Raw genomic sequence first — 15845 nt, 5'->3', positions numbered from 1 at the left:
ATTGCCTTTTTTCTTTACATAAGTAAATTACCTCTAAAAAATTAAATGTATATACGCAGAGTGCAAGTGCAAAGAACAAAATCATATGTCAACTTTGAATGCATATTTGCTGTCTTGAGGAAGTTATAATTCATGTGAATTAACTGGATTTCATAAAGAATGTAGTTAGCTATGCAGACAAGGTATTGTGCAAAAGATTGGTACCTGCAACTTCTACAATATCTCCAGGGACAATGTCTCTGGCTCTGATGCGCTGCACACCACTCCGATCTGCACGGATCACCTTCCCCATCTCTGGTTCATATTCCTTGAGGGCTTCAATAGCACTCTCTGCATTCCTCTCCTGAAAAGAAATTAAATGTGTTCAGGTTCCAGTAATAAAATTAAAGAAAAGATATGCCATAACTCATTCCTCCATAAAACTTTATTTGTATTCAAAAATCATTTAAAAAAAATAACAACCATGGTAGTCCACCTTACGCATTTCATACCCTCTCATACTTAAATCATTGGCAAAACTTGGATTCCTATGATTAGTACCAGAGCATATGAAACAGGTAAGGTGGAATACCATGGGGTCTGTATGTTTGTTATTTTTTTATTATATTATTTTTTAATAAAAACAGAGTTTTATGGAGGTATGAGTTATGGGATATCTTTTCTTTAACTGTGTTGAATGTGCCCTTAGAACTGGGGGCTGTATCCTATTAACTATGACCCCTTGTCTGGCCATCTCTATACCAGTATATAAATATAATTTTTATAGGTTCCAGTAATGCTCAATTCTGGTCAGTCTAAACCTATGATGATAAATAAAACACCAGGTTTTTCAGGTGTATATACCCTATAACCAAGATTGGAAAAGGTAAAAAATAAACAAGCTCCATTGTGAATCATTCTTTTTGATGCAAATTGGACTCCCAGTGCAACAGCTGTACAGAATACACACAACATAAGCCCTCAAAAAAATTAAGAGCATACCAGAGTCTGCACAATATATTCCATAAGCAGTAGAGCACTCTTTATAACCAAATATAAAACAATTCTACATTATTGTTTTTCTATAATGCCATACTACTGTACACTTTGCTGTTTTTCCTAGTATGTGATCTGTTTCTTAATCCCTAATGTACAAACAATGTCATCTTTTTGTCCAATTTACAAGGTAAAGCTTATGGAAAAATATAGTGACAGTAAAAAATTAGTTTTCATAGGTAAATCTTTCTTCCATTCCATTATAATGGGTGAATTCACGTGGTACTAGGTAGCAATAACCGAGGACACAATTCTTTCAGTCACATCAGTTTTGCAGATTTTTACCACTAACAAAAATCATAAAATAAATCCTACTGATTAGAGGAAATACATTATTAATACATAAATATACAGTATGTAGTATTTTGGACAAAATCAATAACACAAAATGTCAAGCTACTGAAATAGCCATATTATGAGGTGAACTATTTGGTGCAACAATCAAGTAAATTAGAAAATATATGTTTTAGAATCCTTGGCCAAGCATCTAATGAATTTTGCTAAACCTCATCTTCTTGTGTATCAGCACATTTGTACTATATACACACAATTGTCTACAGTCAATGTTATGTAAGTATAACCCTGTTAACTAAACAAATCCTATAACCTTATACACAGAATTCAGGGAAATTTGTTTACACCTTTCAAATACATTATTGCTCAACATACTTTTTCCAACTCCACTTCTTTCTATTTGAATTGAGGTATAGATTGAGTTCACTCACCTGCCATACTCCCACAAAGGCATTGATTACTAAGATCAAAATAATAACTATTGGTTCTACAAAAGCAGTTGTTGTCTCTTCACCTTTTTCGAACCAGGCCAGTATCTAAAACAGGCAAGAAAAAGGATATTTTGTTATATCACAAAAAAATGTTATATGTTATATGTTTTAAGCACAGGACAGCTTTATTTTTGTTGAGACATTTAAAAGTTACCGAATTGAGGTTATGTAGAGCTTATAAAAATCACTACTACCTGGCATCTGGTCCATTTACAGTATCAATCAATGGACTATGGATATTTTGCCACAGTAGGGCATTGGCAAGGTTGTTGGATAGATTTGTAAGAAATGACCAGCAATAGCAATAGGCATGATGGGCCCTCGTGCAGACCACAGGGCTATTGTGTGAAAAACAGTATAGCAAGTTTTGGGCACCTAAAATGCTGCAATAGTTGCAGAACCATTTATACACAAACAGCATCAGTAAGAGTGTTTATACAGTGATTCATCACAACACCCACAAGTGCTAAAAAACATTAGGGAAACAAGTAGTGTTTGTCAAGTCAGCAAGTGCTACCCATTTTTACTTTGTCAGTTTGAGCTTTCGACTCCTTCACACAATGCTATTCAATACTGTGTTCCAGAAAAGACCCCCCACAAAAAAAAACAGATAAGGGTACCAGTTAAAAGGAAATAATTTTGAAAAAAATATTAATTTAACCTTTTCCAAATTCCAGGATTTTACCATACACAGGCAAGTATAGTCCTATGGAAAATGTTATAGCAACTAGTGCAGAGTTAAATGGCAACCTCTCAGAACTGGCTAATGAGATGCATACCAGATTTGCATCAGCTCAATGTAATCATGTGACCAGCTACACTGCCTGACCTTCCAGAATATTCCTCCTGTTCTGGGTAGTGCGGTGTCATACAGCCCAAATTGTGATGCCTGTATGAGGGAGCTTCCTGGAAAAAGGTTACCCACAGGAGTTTTGTATTAGAGTAAGGTTACCTTTCGGCATGATGATAACCTTTAAGGGGACCCTGGCAAACTGTGTGGATGTACAGTGTACTGGTCAAGAGGCTAGCATAAGCACGTATAGGCCTCTTGAAGGTCTGACAGGGATGATCAGGTTCTCTGCCTACAGTATTCTCCTATGTGGTAATATTTATGTAGCCTTTGGGGTCTTCTATCATATTGTTACCCATCTGATATCTTATCAGATATGGTTCTGTTCACAATTAACAGTTTGGTTTATATAGTATTCTTGCACAGAACTGCTAGTTCTCTGTTATATGTTTAGAGACTTGGATACCTGCTTGGGATAACCAGTAAATTCCAATAGTGATGCATTTCAATCTGTTCTTCGTATGCCTCTTCATAAATAAGTTTTGTATGTTGGTCCTATAATTGGTTGACACTATCCACCTCTCGCTAGTGATGTGAGATGGTCTGTCTCAGTGTGAGTTCCCTTTTAGTACTGGGTCCTAGCAGGATTTTCTTCCTCTTAGTATAGTTCGCTATAGGGATATGAGATGGTCAGTCTCAATGTGAGTTTCCTTTTAGGACTGGGTCCTAGCAGGATTTTCTTCCTCTTAGTATAGTTCGCTATAGGGATATGAGATGGTCAGTCTCAATGTGAGTTTCCTTTTAGGACTGGGTCCTAGCAGGATTTTCTTCCTCTTAGTATAGTTCGCTATAGGGATATGAGATGGTCAGTCTCAATGTGAGTTTCCTTTTAGGACTGGGTCCTAACAGGATTTTCTTCAACTAAGTATAATTGTTCATTGCTCTCTTCCTCTAGGATTGGAGTTGAGATCAGCTAATCCTATAAAATGTCTCCTGTACATTACTAGGTTCTGCACCTGGAGCTGATAGTATGTTGAGTGCTGTACTTCACAATAGTAAGTATTGCAATATTATCCAGGAGTCTATTAGAGCATAGTTCCCTCCCAACTGGGCATTAAGCTTGCTATGTCCCTGTGAGTTCTGATATGGAGCATGTCCAGGGAAAAGGGAAAATTGTATCATACTTACCGTAATTTTCCTTTCCTGGACATACTCCATATCAGCTCATTCCCATCCCTTCTACCATGATTCTCTTAAAGCTAGTAACAAAGACGCAATAGAGGGGGTGGGGTGGCTTTTAAAGCTTTGGGGAGGGTCCTTCTGATGGGGCATGGGGGTGGGGATATCCCGGTGAGTTCTGATATGGAGTATGTCCAGGAAAGGAAAATTACGGTAAATATAATACAATTTTCCCTTATCTCCTAGCCTAATAAGAACCAATACTTCATGTGAAACCTGGTTACACACAAAAGGTAGCTATAAATGTGGTTCGACAAAATGCATCACATGTAGATACATTTCTGCAACTAAGACCTCTACCTCCACTTTCACAACAAAAAATGATGACATAAAACATTACATCAATTGCAATACCAAAAATGTGACCTTCTTACCTGTGAAAAATGTAAAAAAACAGTATGTGGGTCAAACAAGCCGACAATTATAAGATAGAATTAGAGAACACATTCTTAGTATTAATAATGAAGAGTCTCGAACACCAATTGCTAGACATTTTGAAGAATGTAATAATAGGACTTCTTCGTATCTAAAAGTCACAGGTGCAGTGAGTAGTTCCCAATATAAGGGGTGGAAATATTTACTGAGCTATTGAAAACAGAGACCAAATGGTTTTTTTTACCTAGGTACAAGGCAGCCTCTAGGTTTCAATTTTGACTTTGATGTCTCCTGCTATGTATAATGGTCAGTCTTTTTTCCTTTTTCTCTTTTCCCTACTTTTTGATATATTTACTTTGTACTTTATACTTTGTTTATGTATTTCCTAATTAAGTTAACCTATGTAATGCATTAGGATCTGGATGTTTGCTTTTTGAGTGACACATTCTGTAGCACTGCCTACTTGCTTCCCATTGGCTATTTTTCTTTTAAATAGTGTGTTTGTAATGTTCAATGTTCAGCCTATGACTAAGTGTCAATGGTAGACACGAAACGCGTCAGGCCTTGGTTCTTAATTTTTGGAAAAATAAAATGTAAGCTTTTTTAACCTTTTAATATCCGACTCTGGCTTTACTATTTTGTGTGCCCCAGGCTCGTGCAAGCCTCCTTTGAAGTCTCCTGCTCCCCTTGCTGAAGGTCTGGGGCGTGTGCACCCGGGCCCACCATGCACAGCAGCAAGCTCTTTTGACAACATTTAAACATAGAATATACTGGTTACATATTTGTAAAGCTTTTGTGAATACAGCATTGGTGAAATTATGCTAATGTGATCATTGGCCCCTTTGCTCGGCAATCTGGTCAAAAAAGCTAATTTTCGTATTTATGATCAACTTTAAAGTGCAATTAAAGCCCATAAGATAAAGATCCTCCTGTGTTTGTTTGGTGCAACACTCCTCCAAGTGCGGAAATTGCCAAGGGATTATTTTACCATTTGCAGTACTCTGATGCACTAAGAATGCACTACACGCAGTCAATCCCCTAAAGCGGTCATATATACAGTGGCATAATGCTGCTGAAAGATGGAATGACATAGTGGCCCTTTGCTTTTTTGAGTAATCACCAGCATTTCTTAATAGCCTTATGGGGGAATGTAATAAAAATTGGTAACGGAAAAATGGAGAATGAAGAATGTGTGGCTGGTTTATGTTATGACTGACTAGCCTTTGAAAACATGGTTGCATGTACAAAAGCAGAGTTCACAATTTATTCCTCCTACAGTATATTGATCTTTGGGGAGGTAACAATACCTACACCAAGTGCACACAAGGCAAGGAATGCTACTTTGGCAGCAGGTAAATATTAAGGACATGTGATATCCAGAGCTGTAAAGTTCAACCCAAGCTATTCTAAAGCTTCATTAGCAGGTTTCCCTGAACTTTAATGAATGGCAATGAGCTGCATGAATGCTCAGGTATCACAGTCAACAGGAGCCAGGTACGCAACCTTATGGTTAGGAGACTTTGTGCTGTGATCTGTGTTACTCACACACCATTAGGTTTGTCTGATAGTACAGGTATGGGACCTGTTATCTAGAATGCTTGGGACCTGGGGTTTTCCAGATAATGGATATTTCCGTAATTTGGATCTTCATACCTTAAGTGTGCTAGAAAATCATGCAAACATGAAATAAGCACAATAGGTCGGTTTTGCTACCAATAAGGATTAATTATATCTTAGTTGGGATCAAGTACAAGGTACTGTTTTATTATTACATTTATTAAAATGTGGACTATTTAGATAAAATAGAGTCTATGGAAGATGACCATTCCGTAATTCAGAGCTTTCTGGATAACAGGTTTCCAGATAATGGGTCCCTTAGCTACAATTACTTATTTCTGTATTGTTTGTCATCAACTTAGAATTTGAAGTTACTGTATTGGGATAATACACACATCAATTGCATTTAAAGTTTGAGTACCAATATAGCCTGCACAGCTACGTACCTTAAAGGAACAGGCAGTATATGGTATAGTTCTTTGCAGAGCACAGACAGGGAGGACAAGGGTATTAAAAATTAAGTTTGTCCACAATTTGCTACTATAACACTCATCTCTTCTAGAAAAAATGTCCTGACCAAATATTCATGGAAGGATTATGTGGCTAGACTTAACAATAAATAAGCCTGTGTGGTACCAAAAATAAGTGAAAAGTATGTATTGACACATGCTACAAAATACAAAGAAAAAGGGATTCTGTCATGGGAAAAAATTTTTTTTATATAATACAGTTAATAGCATTCCTCCAGCAGAATCCTGCATTGAAACAAGTTTTTAAAAAGAGCAAACAGATTTTTTTTTATATTTAATTCTGAAATTTGACGTGGTGTTAGCCATGTTATTAGCTTTCCATGTGCTCCCAGCCATGTGACTTGTGCTCTGATAAACATTTGTCACTCAGTGCTGCAAGTCACCACCCTCCCTCCCCCCAAGCTGCCTATCAACAGAACAATAGAAAGGTGACAAGTTAAAAGATCACTGACACCTGCATTGCTAAAAATGCTCTAATGCCCCCTAGTGGTAAATATGAGAATAGCACTCTGTAAAATACCCAAGCCTGAACGTGACTCCTTCAGTTACATATAAGAGAAACAACAGCTTATCTGAAAACAAATTCATTGTGAAGTGCTGGCTCTTTCTAAAAGCACAGGATCAGGCACAATAACCTGAGATGGCTGCCTGCATAGCAATGTACAGCTAAAAAAATACATTTTTGGTTGAGGAATATCAGTTTTTTAAATGGTAAAATCCATTATCTGCAATGTACACAGTGTAATTTAATGATAACTACACCAAAAAAAGCATGGCAGAATACCTATAAGAAATATTCCATTTTGAGAAAAGAGCAAAGAGCAGTTACATCTTTAAAAAACTACTACAACCAGAAAGGTACCTCTGCCCTCTCATGGTCATTTGAAGGAGTCTATCTGCCACTATGAAATTCGTACAGTGCCCCTGCATATTTCGAGTTACCCAGGAAGCAATATATTCAAGAGCACACAATCATAAATTGTAGAAAAATGCCTTGAACAAACAGATTTTATCTATAAGTGTTGAAAATTTGGTAACACAGGGCATAGGCTATTTTACATAAAAAAACATGCTAAAACAGGCTAATTTTGGAAACATTAAAACATATTACTTTATGAACTTGTTGAGAAGTAGATACAATTTTTACAGTTATTAAAACAAATTACTTTGTATAATTGTTGCTAAAAATATTTAGCAGATAAGGTAAAATACTTAGTAAAAAGACAATGATTCACATTTATTTCTATAAATATAGTAAAAGAAGGGCATTTATAAATATAATTTTTAATTTACCTTAAATTTATAGAAACGGACACTTTTAACACATTTCATGTTAACATTTCCATACACTATGTGAAATAGAAGGGAACACCTCCTAAAAATATATATACCTCTCAAAGACTTGGCGCTTAAAGTAAACGAGATTTACCAATTTGAACACTACAAGACAGAGGCGAGTGACCCGCAATACCAAGAAAGCTTGACTCAGAAATGGTTCTAATGGCTCCAGTTTATTGAATCGCAGGAGTACCGGACCCTTACTTCTTGAGAAGACCACTGTTTGTACGTAGCTTTAGTGAGACCCCTGATATTCCATTGATATACGATCAAGATATTCAGTCAATTTATAGTGCTTGCCACCCTATCTTTTCTGTGCTTACTCTTCCGACCACCATTTTGCTATTACTTGCAGGATTGTAGATGTGCCCAACATAGTTTGTTTTTCTATTTTTTGTTTCATGGTTTCTTACTCACGAAAAACGGCTATGAGATATGTAATATGCTGATATCATACAATAATCCCTATATTGGGATACCGTGTGATCAAAATCTGTATCATATGTTTGAATTCTTCACTGCAGGAATCTCATGCCATTGTATTTTTTGTATTTTGCAAAACACGAAAATAAAGAATTTATAAAAAAAAAATATATATATATATATACCTGAATTCAAATTTTTTGCATTAAAAAAGGAAACTAATTATAAGCCTCTTATTAGCATAGGTGATTTTGCAATGCTTTTATAACTATTTTGTTAAATGTGTCCATTTTATTCTTGTACTGTTGGTTCTGATTCTATACTGCCATGGCTGGAGGACATCTGGCTTCTGCAGCATGGACTTAAAGGGAGTCAGTCTGTTACGTTCTGCTGTATTCTCTGCCAACGGTGAAATATCAAATGCTAGGTTTACTGGGGTAAAATATGCTCATGTTGCTATATTCTACTAGTACCATACCTTTCATTGCTTCACAGGAATGGTATGTACTAGTTATGTTAATGTTAAATAAGTATAAGTAGTTATTAATTTCTCTAGATTTGGACACATTAAAACTATTTTACTTTATGAACTAGTTTAGAAGTAAATACAATTTTTTTACAGTCATTAGAACAAATTGCTTTGCATAATTGCTGCTAAAAATATGTAGCAGATAAGGTAGAACACTTATTACAAATACAATACATTACTTTAATTTCTATAAACATAGTAATAGAAGTGCATTTATACATTTAATTTGCAATTTACCATAATTTATAGAAACTACCGCTTTTAATATGAATCATATTAGCATTTCCATAAGCTATGTGAAACGGAGGCAAATATATAATTTTGGACTTACAAAAGAAACAAAAGCAGCAAGGAGAAGAATGCGAACTAAGAGGTCTTCAAACTGCTCCAGAACCAATTCCCAAAGAGATTTTCCTTAAAAATAAATAAATAAAAAAGTTAGTCTACTTGTGAAATCAATGTTTTAGGATAGGGCCCTAAAAGACAGGTTTCATTGCGTGGCGGGAAATTTCCACTCCTGTCAACAATGAAGCACCCGACAATACCTGCCCTTTTCCAATCTTTTAAAGGAGAAGGAAAGCTACTGAAGCAGTTTATTGTCAACAGATTAGCCACAATAGTGCGAGCTATAACACTATATTTAGTCTGCAGAATGCTTTACCATACCTGAGTAAACAGCTCTAGATACTGTCTCTGTTTGTTTAGGATAGCAGCTGCCATATTAGCTTGGTGTGACATCACTTCCTACCAGAGTCTCTCCCTGATTACTCATAGCTCTGGGCTCAGATTACAGCAGGGAGGAGAGAGGCAAACTGAGCATGCTCAAACTCTAGCCCTGGAGGTTTAAGCTGAAAACAGGAAGTCTGATACAGAAGCCCATATGTACACAATAGAAGGAAAGAAATGTGGTGTTTCTTTTAACAGAGGACTCAGAGCAGCATTACTTTAAGTGTTTACTGGTGTTTTTATATAGACCTTTCTGATAAAGCGTACTCAATTTTAGCCTTTCCTTCTCCTTTAAGTGCCATGTAATTGCTCGACAATACAGATGGAGACCTGTTTATAGGCATTGATTATATTCTTTATGGCATATTTTCAACATAATGATTATAGTTAATGTGAAAATCGCAATTAACTAAAATAAGTTCAGTATACTGTATATCAAGTGCAAATGTACAGTGACTCAATCCATAGAGTACAATAAAAAGAATAATGTACAAAGAAAGACACCCTTACCTTCTTCAGCTGGCAACTCTATGGAAACACCAATAATGGAATGAACATGAAAAAAAAGAAAATGAAAAATATGAAATTAGCCAGAATGATACATAAAACAGTATTTGAATTTCAAGAGCAATTTTACTTTCAAATAAAATTGTATCTACGCAACTGTGCTCATTTATATTTCTTTTTTTGCCGTTGTTGTAATAATTACCTTAAGTTCTGTGATTCTTTGCTGCTAGTGCCAATAATTCTAGCAATCAAACAGTAATTTAAGGGTGATGGCACAAGCAACTTTTTAATCTCACCTGCTTGTGAGACCCTGCACCCATGGTAAGCATTGAAAACGGACTGTTAAGTTTATACGAGAATATTTCTAAATTCCCCAAATAGTTTTTCTCTCTGATAAAATCTTGGGTGGGAATGGAGTGGTTCCATGGGAGAAAAGTATAACCTTTTAAATGTATCAGGTAGGTCAATGAATGTGTGTAGACCTACTCCAATTTATATATGTAACCCTATTCACTCTATTTTGTATGTATATTTTTGGTGCTAATAAAAACATTTATAACACAAAATGTGGTTTAAGGCCAGTGTGATTTATGGTATTCTAAGAAAATGCAACTTAGTCTATATTTTGATTGTTTTAATTATTGACTGCTTCTGTTGTGCACTTGTCAGACATATAACTGCTATTAGGTTGTGACAGTTTAATTCTCTTAGAAGTCTGGAAGTTCGAGTGCAAGATGAAAAGTCAATTAGTTGCTTGTTTGCTGGTGTCCCTTACCCCCACAACCAAACAGTTTCCAGTTGCAGGCTAGAATGAGGCAGTACTAGGAAAACTAATGGAAACCATAAAGAAAAAACACAGTTTTAGAATAGGTATAAGATACATGAAGATGGTGTTAATCTCACAAACACTTTTGTTTGATCAATTCAGTTGTTTTCAGATTGTTCACCAGAAATAAAAACTTTTTGCTTCCATCTATTACTTTTTACTAGTTTTCCAAAATTGAGGTTTAAAATGTAATGTTGCGGTCTCTTTTGCCTCAGTCTGGCAGCTCAGTAATCCAGGTGGAGATTCTTAACTGTTACAATTTGCTACATAAGTGGATACATTTCTCAGGAGCATTTGTGGAGACATAGCAACTATTTTATCAATTATAAAATTCAGGGATTCTGGTCAGCAGGGCCAAAGATAAGAAATATATCAACTAAATGTATAAATTTGGTATAGTTTGCAGAGTAGGTGACCACCCCCAGGCTGATTTGGAAAGACATAAAATGGTGAAAATTTCTATTTTAAAATTCAGTATTAGAAATTAGTAAAATTTAAAGTAATTTAGAATAGGTTTTATTTCTGGTGAAAAAAAAATAAAATTAAAAAAAATTTTGGAAGGTGAACAACTTTAAAACAATACTCAGTCACTTCCCCTTTTTCGAGAAATATTACATGGGGCATTTTGTTACCACATTTAAATACCATTATATTGTCTGCAAGCATGTTGGTAACAGTGCCTAATCACAATGTGCCTAATCACAATATGAGCATTTTCACACAATTTGGTACTTTTACTGAAATGTTGCAGCAATTACAAAGCTCCCCACTATATACATTAAATATTTTTTTTTTTTCCCATTTTTGTTAAGTAGACTGTATCAAATGATTATTCAGGAATAATCCGGCTATCTTACATTATGTATACATGGTTGCATTCCCCTATAAGAAAAATTGATCTTCACAGTGTACTGTGGCTTGAATTCAGTGTTTGGGGGTCGTTTGACAAAAACTAAAAGAACAATTTTGCTTTCATCAGTCCACAAACTTTTGCACCATTTCTCTTTAGACCAGTCAATGTTAGTGATGTCGGGCTGCTATTATTCTGAACACAACATTATAAAAGAAGGATTCACATTGTTTCTTGCATATTCATGGTACCTACATGTAAGTACAATCAAATGATAATATAGAAAAAAGTTTCAGCCGTACACAAACAAACAATAGGAGCCAAGAAACCAGTTTATATGTGCAGGTCTATGGCAAAAAAAAAAACAAAAATACATGTGCAGTAATCATTTCCCAGACAGATAAATTAACATAGTGAGTGGATATTTGGTAGTGGGGGCTAAGGCCTGTTGCCAGGAGAAAAACAAAGAACAGAAAGAAGTTACTATTCTGCACAACAAACTGATAAAGTTGCACAATAAAAACCACTGTACAGTGTGCAAAATATTGCAAACTTCCATTTAGTTCCTTTCATTTGAGTTTGTAAACTCAAAATTCAAGTTTTTTTAATCCTATGAACGTGACAAATTTGAGGTATTCAAGTTTTTAAGCCTATAAATTGTGAGTTTATTCAAAGTAGAAAAAAAACTCACAAATCTCACAAATTAGATTTTTGATAAATAAACCCATAGGGTTATAGGTTTAAAAAAACCTGAATTTGTGAGTTTACATAATCAAAAAAAAAATTGAAAATCTCGAATTAAAAAAATTACTTGAATTTTGGCAAGGACAACTCCCATTGACTTCCAGCCTTTAGGTGTCAATCTTTTCCAGGGTGTGAGCATCATCTTATACATTCACCTCCTTCTTATTCATGTTCGGCAACTTTCTGGTGACAGAAGGCCGATACCTTTCCTTTTTCCACAATACATTAGATATAAAACAAAGCACCAAGGTTCAGATAGAAATTAGTTACCAGGTTTACTCACATAAAATATAGATATAATTTTTTTTCGTTTAAAGCACCACAGAAATTCTCCTTTCTCATCACAATTATATAATGCATACGAACTAAAGGCATGAATAAATGTGGCTTAACATGAAAAAATATATATAACGGTTTCTTAAATTTCATCCAGTTAAATGCAGACTTCAGTAGGACCTCCAAGCAGGGCTGGAACTAGGGGTAGGCAGCAGAGGCACATGTCTAGGTCGCAAAGCTTGGGGGGCGCCAGGCACGTACCTCACATGCAGCATACCCCTAGTCCGGCAAGTGTTACCTCAGTAAAAAGTGGGTGCGCTCTTTGACGTCAAAGTGCTTTGCGCACTGCTGTGGCTGGGCTGCCTAGAGCGCCTGGCTGGCCTGGCACTGCCTTCAAGAGTATGGTTGCTACATGCTACTAGTCAATTCGTAGCTCAATTGGAAGGGGACAAAACACCATATTTTCATTTAAAATATGCTACAATCTCACACCATGTGTGTACTAGATCTGTGATGCGGTATATTGTCAGAAGAACCTATACCTCAACTGTCACAGCCAAGAATGTCCAACAGGTTTTGGAACAGGGCTGTCATTAAGCAAACAAAATATCAATGTCTATGTTGTCAATAAAATAAAAAGTAATGCACTGCGCATACCATAGCTGTACTTCATTCCAGCATTAGCAAAAGTATCCCTATAACTAGAATACATCAGAAAATTTTAATTGTTCGGGTAGACAGGAAAAAAGTCTCATTTAATTCTGAAGCCATTACCAACTTCATTTGCATCAAATATTTGGCCTTTTTCTGAATTTAGCATAACACCACTAAAATCAATAACAAAAAGTATAAACACAAATAAGATTGTCTTTACACTTCAGGGCCACTTTCACACGGTCTAATAAAAATAACAGAAAGTTTAAGGAGATCTCAATGAATTTCAAAACAATAATAATGATAATGAATGGGCTCTTGGCATTAAAAACTATCATGACGTTTTTGCCATCAAAGTGCTCAAGATATCCTTCTGTCTCTTTCAGGACACACCTTACCACCACTGCCTAAACAGGCTCAACCACCTTTCTTTCAATGAGTAGTAAAAACATTACGAATAACAAGACTGTAACTGGAGAAGATGCTAAATGCCATCACAAATTACACAACCAACCAAAAGAGTGAAAACTTCTTGCCAGTAACACTCTTCCACCATAACTAATTAAAAACCAATGAACATCTATAAGTCAAGTGCCCCATATGTGTATTTTTAATACACTGATATTCTAGACGAGAAAGGAAGCAATACAATAGTGTATAACACAATATACTGTAAGACTATGAGCCATGGTGTCACTGCATATCAGCAGATCAAGGCCAACAAATTTGATAATAAGGAGGACCAGAAATCAAATCCTAAGAGTAATGGTGCACTAGGCTGTTTCTACCATTTTCATAACAAAGCCCTCTCAGTCAAATGGCATTCAAGCACTGGTTCCTATCTAGGGGCAGTAGAGTGTCACATGAAAATGCAGCAGCATACAGCACCAGCTCTTTCTGAATTATGCATTTACATTTTACATTGGGACAGTAGTTACAAAAAAACAAAATATGTTTCTTAGTATGAGAGGTTATGAGTTGACATGCCAAGCACATTATATCAAGATAATCCTTATGTACCAACAGCCCAAGCCTATCATACACGATGATAGGCAGCAGATTCTTAAAATGTAATCATCATATACAGTTATAGGCAGTGAGTATTGACACTATGAACAATGTTATTCTCCTCTTACTTGTAAACTCTTCTTTCCTTTCCATCTGCTAGTCATACGATCCCTACTCCTGCGGTTTTCACCTTATTTCTTAATGGGCTCGTCTAATTCACAGCAGAAGTGAATAATCCAGGCATGGCCCAGTGAACTACAAACTAAGTTCTTTCCCCAAGTACTTTTCTTGGGAAAAAATAAACTGGACCAGGGCAACATTACACCTTCTCACCAGTATTACTAAAATATCCCGTCTTTTAGTCAGACCTCTAGTGCATGAGTACTACAGTGCTATTTTTGCTTAAAGCGATACTGTCATGGGAAAAACATTTCTTTTCAAAATTAATCAATTAATAGTGCTGCTCCAGCAGAATTCTGCACCGAAATCCGTTTCTCAAAAGAGATTTTTTATATTAAATTTTGAAATCTGACATGGGGCTAGACATATTGTCGATTTCCCAGCTGCCCCAAGTCATGTGACTTGTGCTCTGATAAACTTTAATCATTCTTTACTGCTGTACTGCAAGATGGCGTGATATCACCCCCTCCCTTCACCCCCCCCCCCCAACAGTCAAACAAAAGAACAATGGGAAGGTAATCAGATAACAGCTCCCTAACACAAGATAACAGCTGCCTGGTAGATCTAAGAACAACATTCAATAGTAAAAATCCATGTCCCACTGAGACTCCTTCAATTACATTGAGAAGGAAAAACAGCAGCCTGCCAGAAAGCATTTCTCGCCTAAAGTGCAGGCACAAGTCACATGACCAGGGGCAGCTGGAAAATTGACAAAATGTCTAGCACCATGTCAGATTTAAAAATTGAATATAAAAAAATCTGTTTGCTCTTTTGAGAAATGGATTTCAGTGCAGGATTATGCTGGAGCAGGATTAAGCTTCCCTTTAAAGAGAAGCTTTTGGGCAATTAGTAATTTCGTCCACTTAGGGGTGCCAAAAAATTGCCACCTTGCCACTGACGTTTGTTTCTCTCAATACTTCTATCTACCTTTGCAGTATTCTTTTTTTATTTTGATTTCCTTTCCCCACTATAGACTTCTTTGGAGTGCTCATCTTTTTTGTGCTTTTATATTTTACTCTACACAACGTCTCTTGTTTTAACCTGCTTCTCTAAGCTTCACCCCCCCCCAACTTTTTCCATTTTTCATGGAGGTCATAGCATATAGTGATTTTGTTTCTTATTCAAAATGTAGTGCATGCTTTGGGGGGGGGTCCCTCACTACTTTCAATTACATTGCTTAAACTGGATACTGGCAATGTTAAATTTTTCCGTCAGAGACAACACTACTTGTATTTAGCGGCTAGGGTCAGCTAAGGAATTTATCACTACTAAACTCTGCACCATATATTGTCAGATGTAAATGCTGAAGTGCAGATCACAACAAGGAAAGGAGTTAACACACAGACTTTATGAGCTACACCCATACAACAATCCATCATATTTATTCAGGCCCTATGTTAGTGTGGGAAAGCAAACTACCATTCTCTGCCAAATTTACATAGATGAAAAGACTAATCTCAAGCTCAAGCCAGT

The 15845-nt window shown here is 36.0% G+C and overlaps 1 protein-coding gene across 2 annotated transcripts in view; it reads right to left on the bottom strand.

The window, feature by feature from the left end:
* Window positions 1–15845, bottom strand: part of atp2a3.S (ATPase sarcoplasmic/endoplasmic reticulum Ca2+ transporting 3 S homeolog) — a 96489-nt gene that overhangs the window by 54162 nt on the left and 26482 nt on the right. For both annotated transcript variants that reach the window (XM_041584128.1, XM_018249697.2), the window contains exons 2-5: window positions 9838–9855; window positions 8933–9015; window positions 1761–1865; window positions 205–343 (exon numbers count right to left, since the gene is read on the bottom strand). In XM_041584128.1, the coding sequence (XP_041440062.1) occupies window positions 205–343; window positions 1761–1865; window positions 8933–9015; window positions 9838–9855 (345 nt within the window). The remainder of the gene's footprint in view (window positions 1–204; window positions 344–1760; window positions 1866–8932; window positions 9016–9837; window positions 9856–15845) is intronic.

Source organism: Xenopus laevis, chromosome 2S, assembly GCF_017654675.1.
Source record: "Xenopus laevis strain J_2021 chromosome 2S, Xenopus_laevis_v10.1, whole genome shotgun sequence".
NCBI classification, from domain to species: domain Eukaryota; kingdom Metazoa; phylum Chordata; class Amphibia; order Anura; family Pipidae; genus Xenopus; species Xenopus laevis.
The sequence above is the reverse complement of the archived record's forward strand: the minus strand, read 5'-3'. Positions and strand labels throughout refer to the sequence as shown.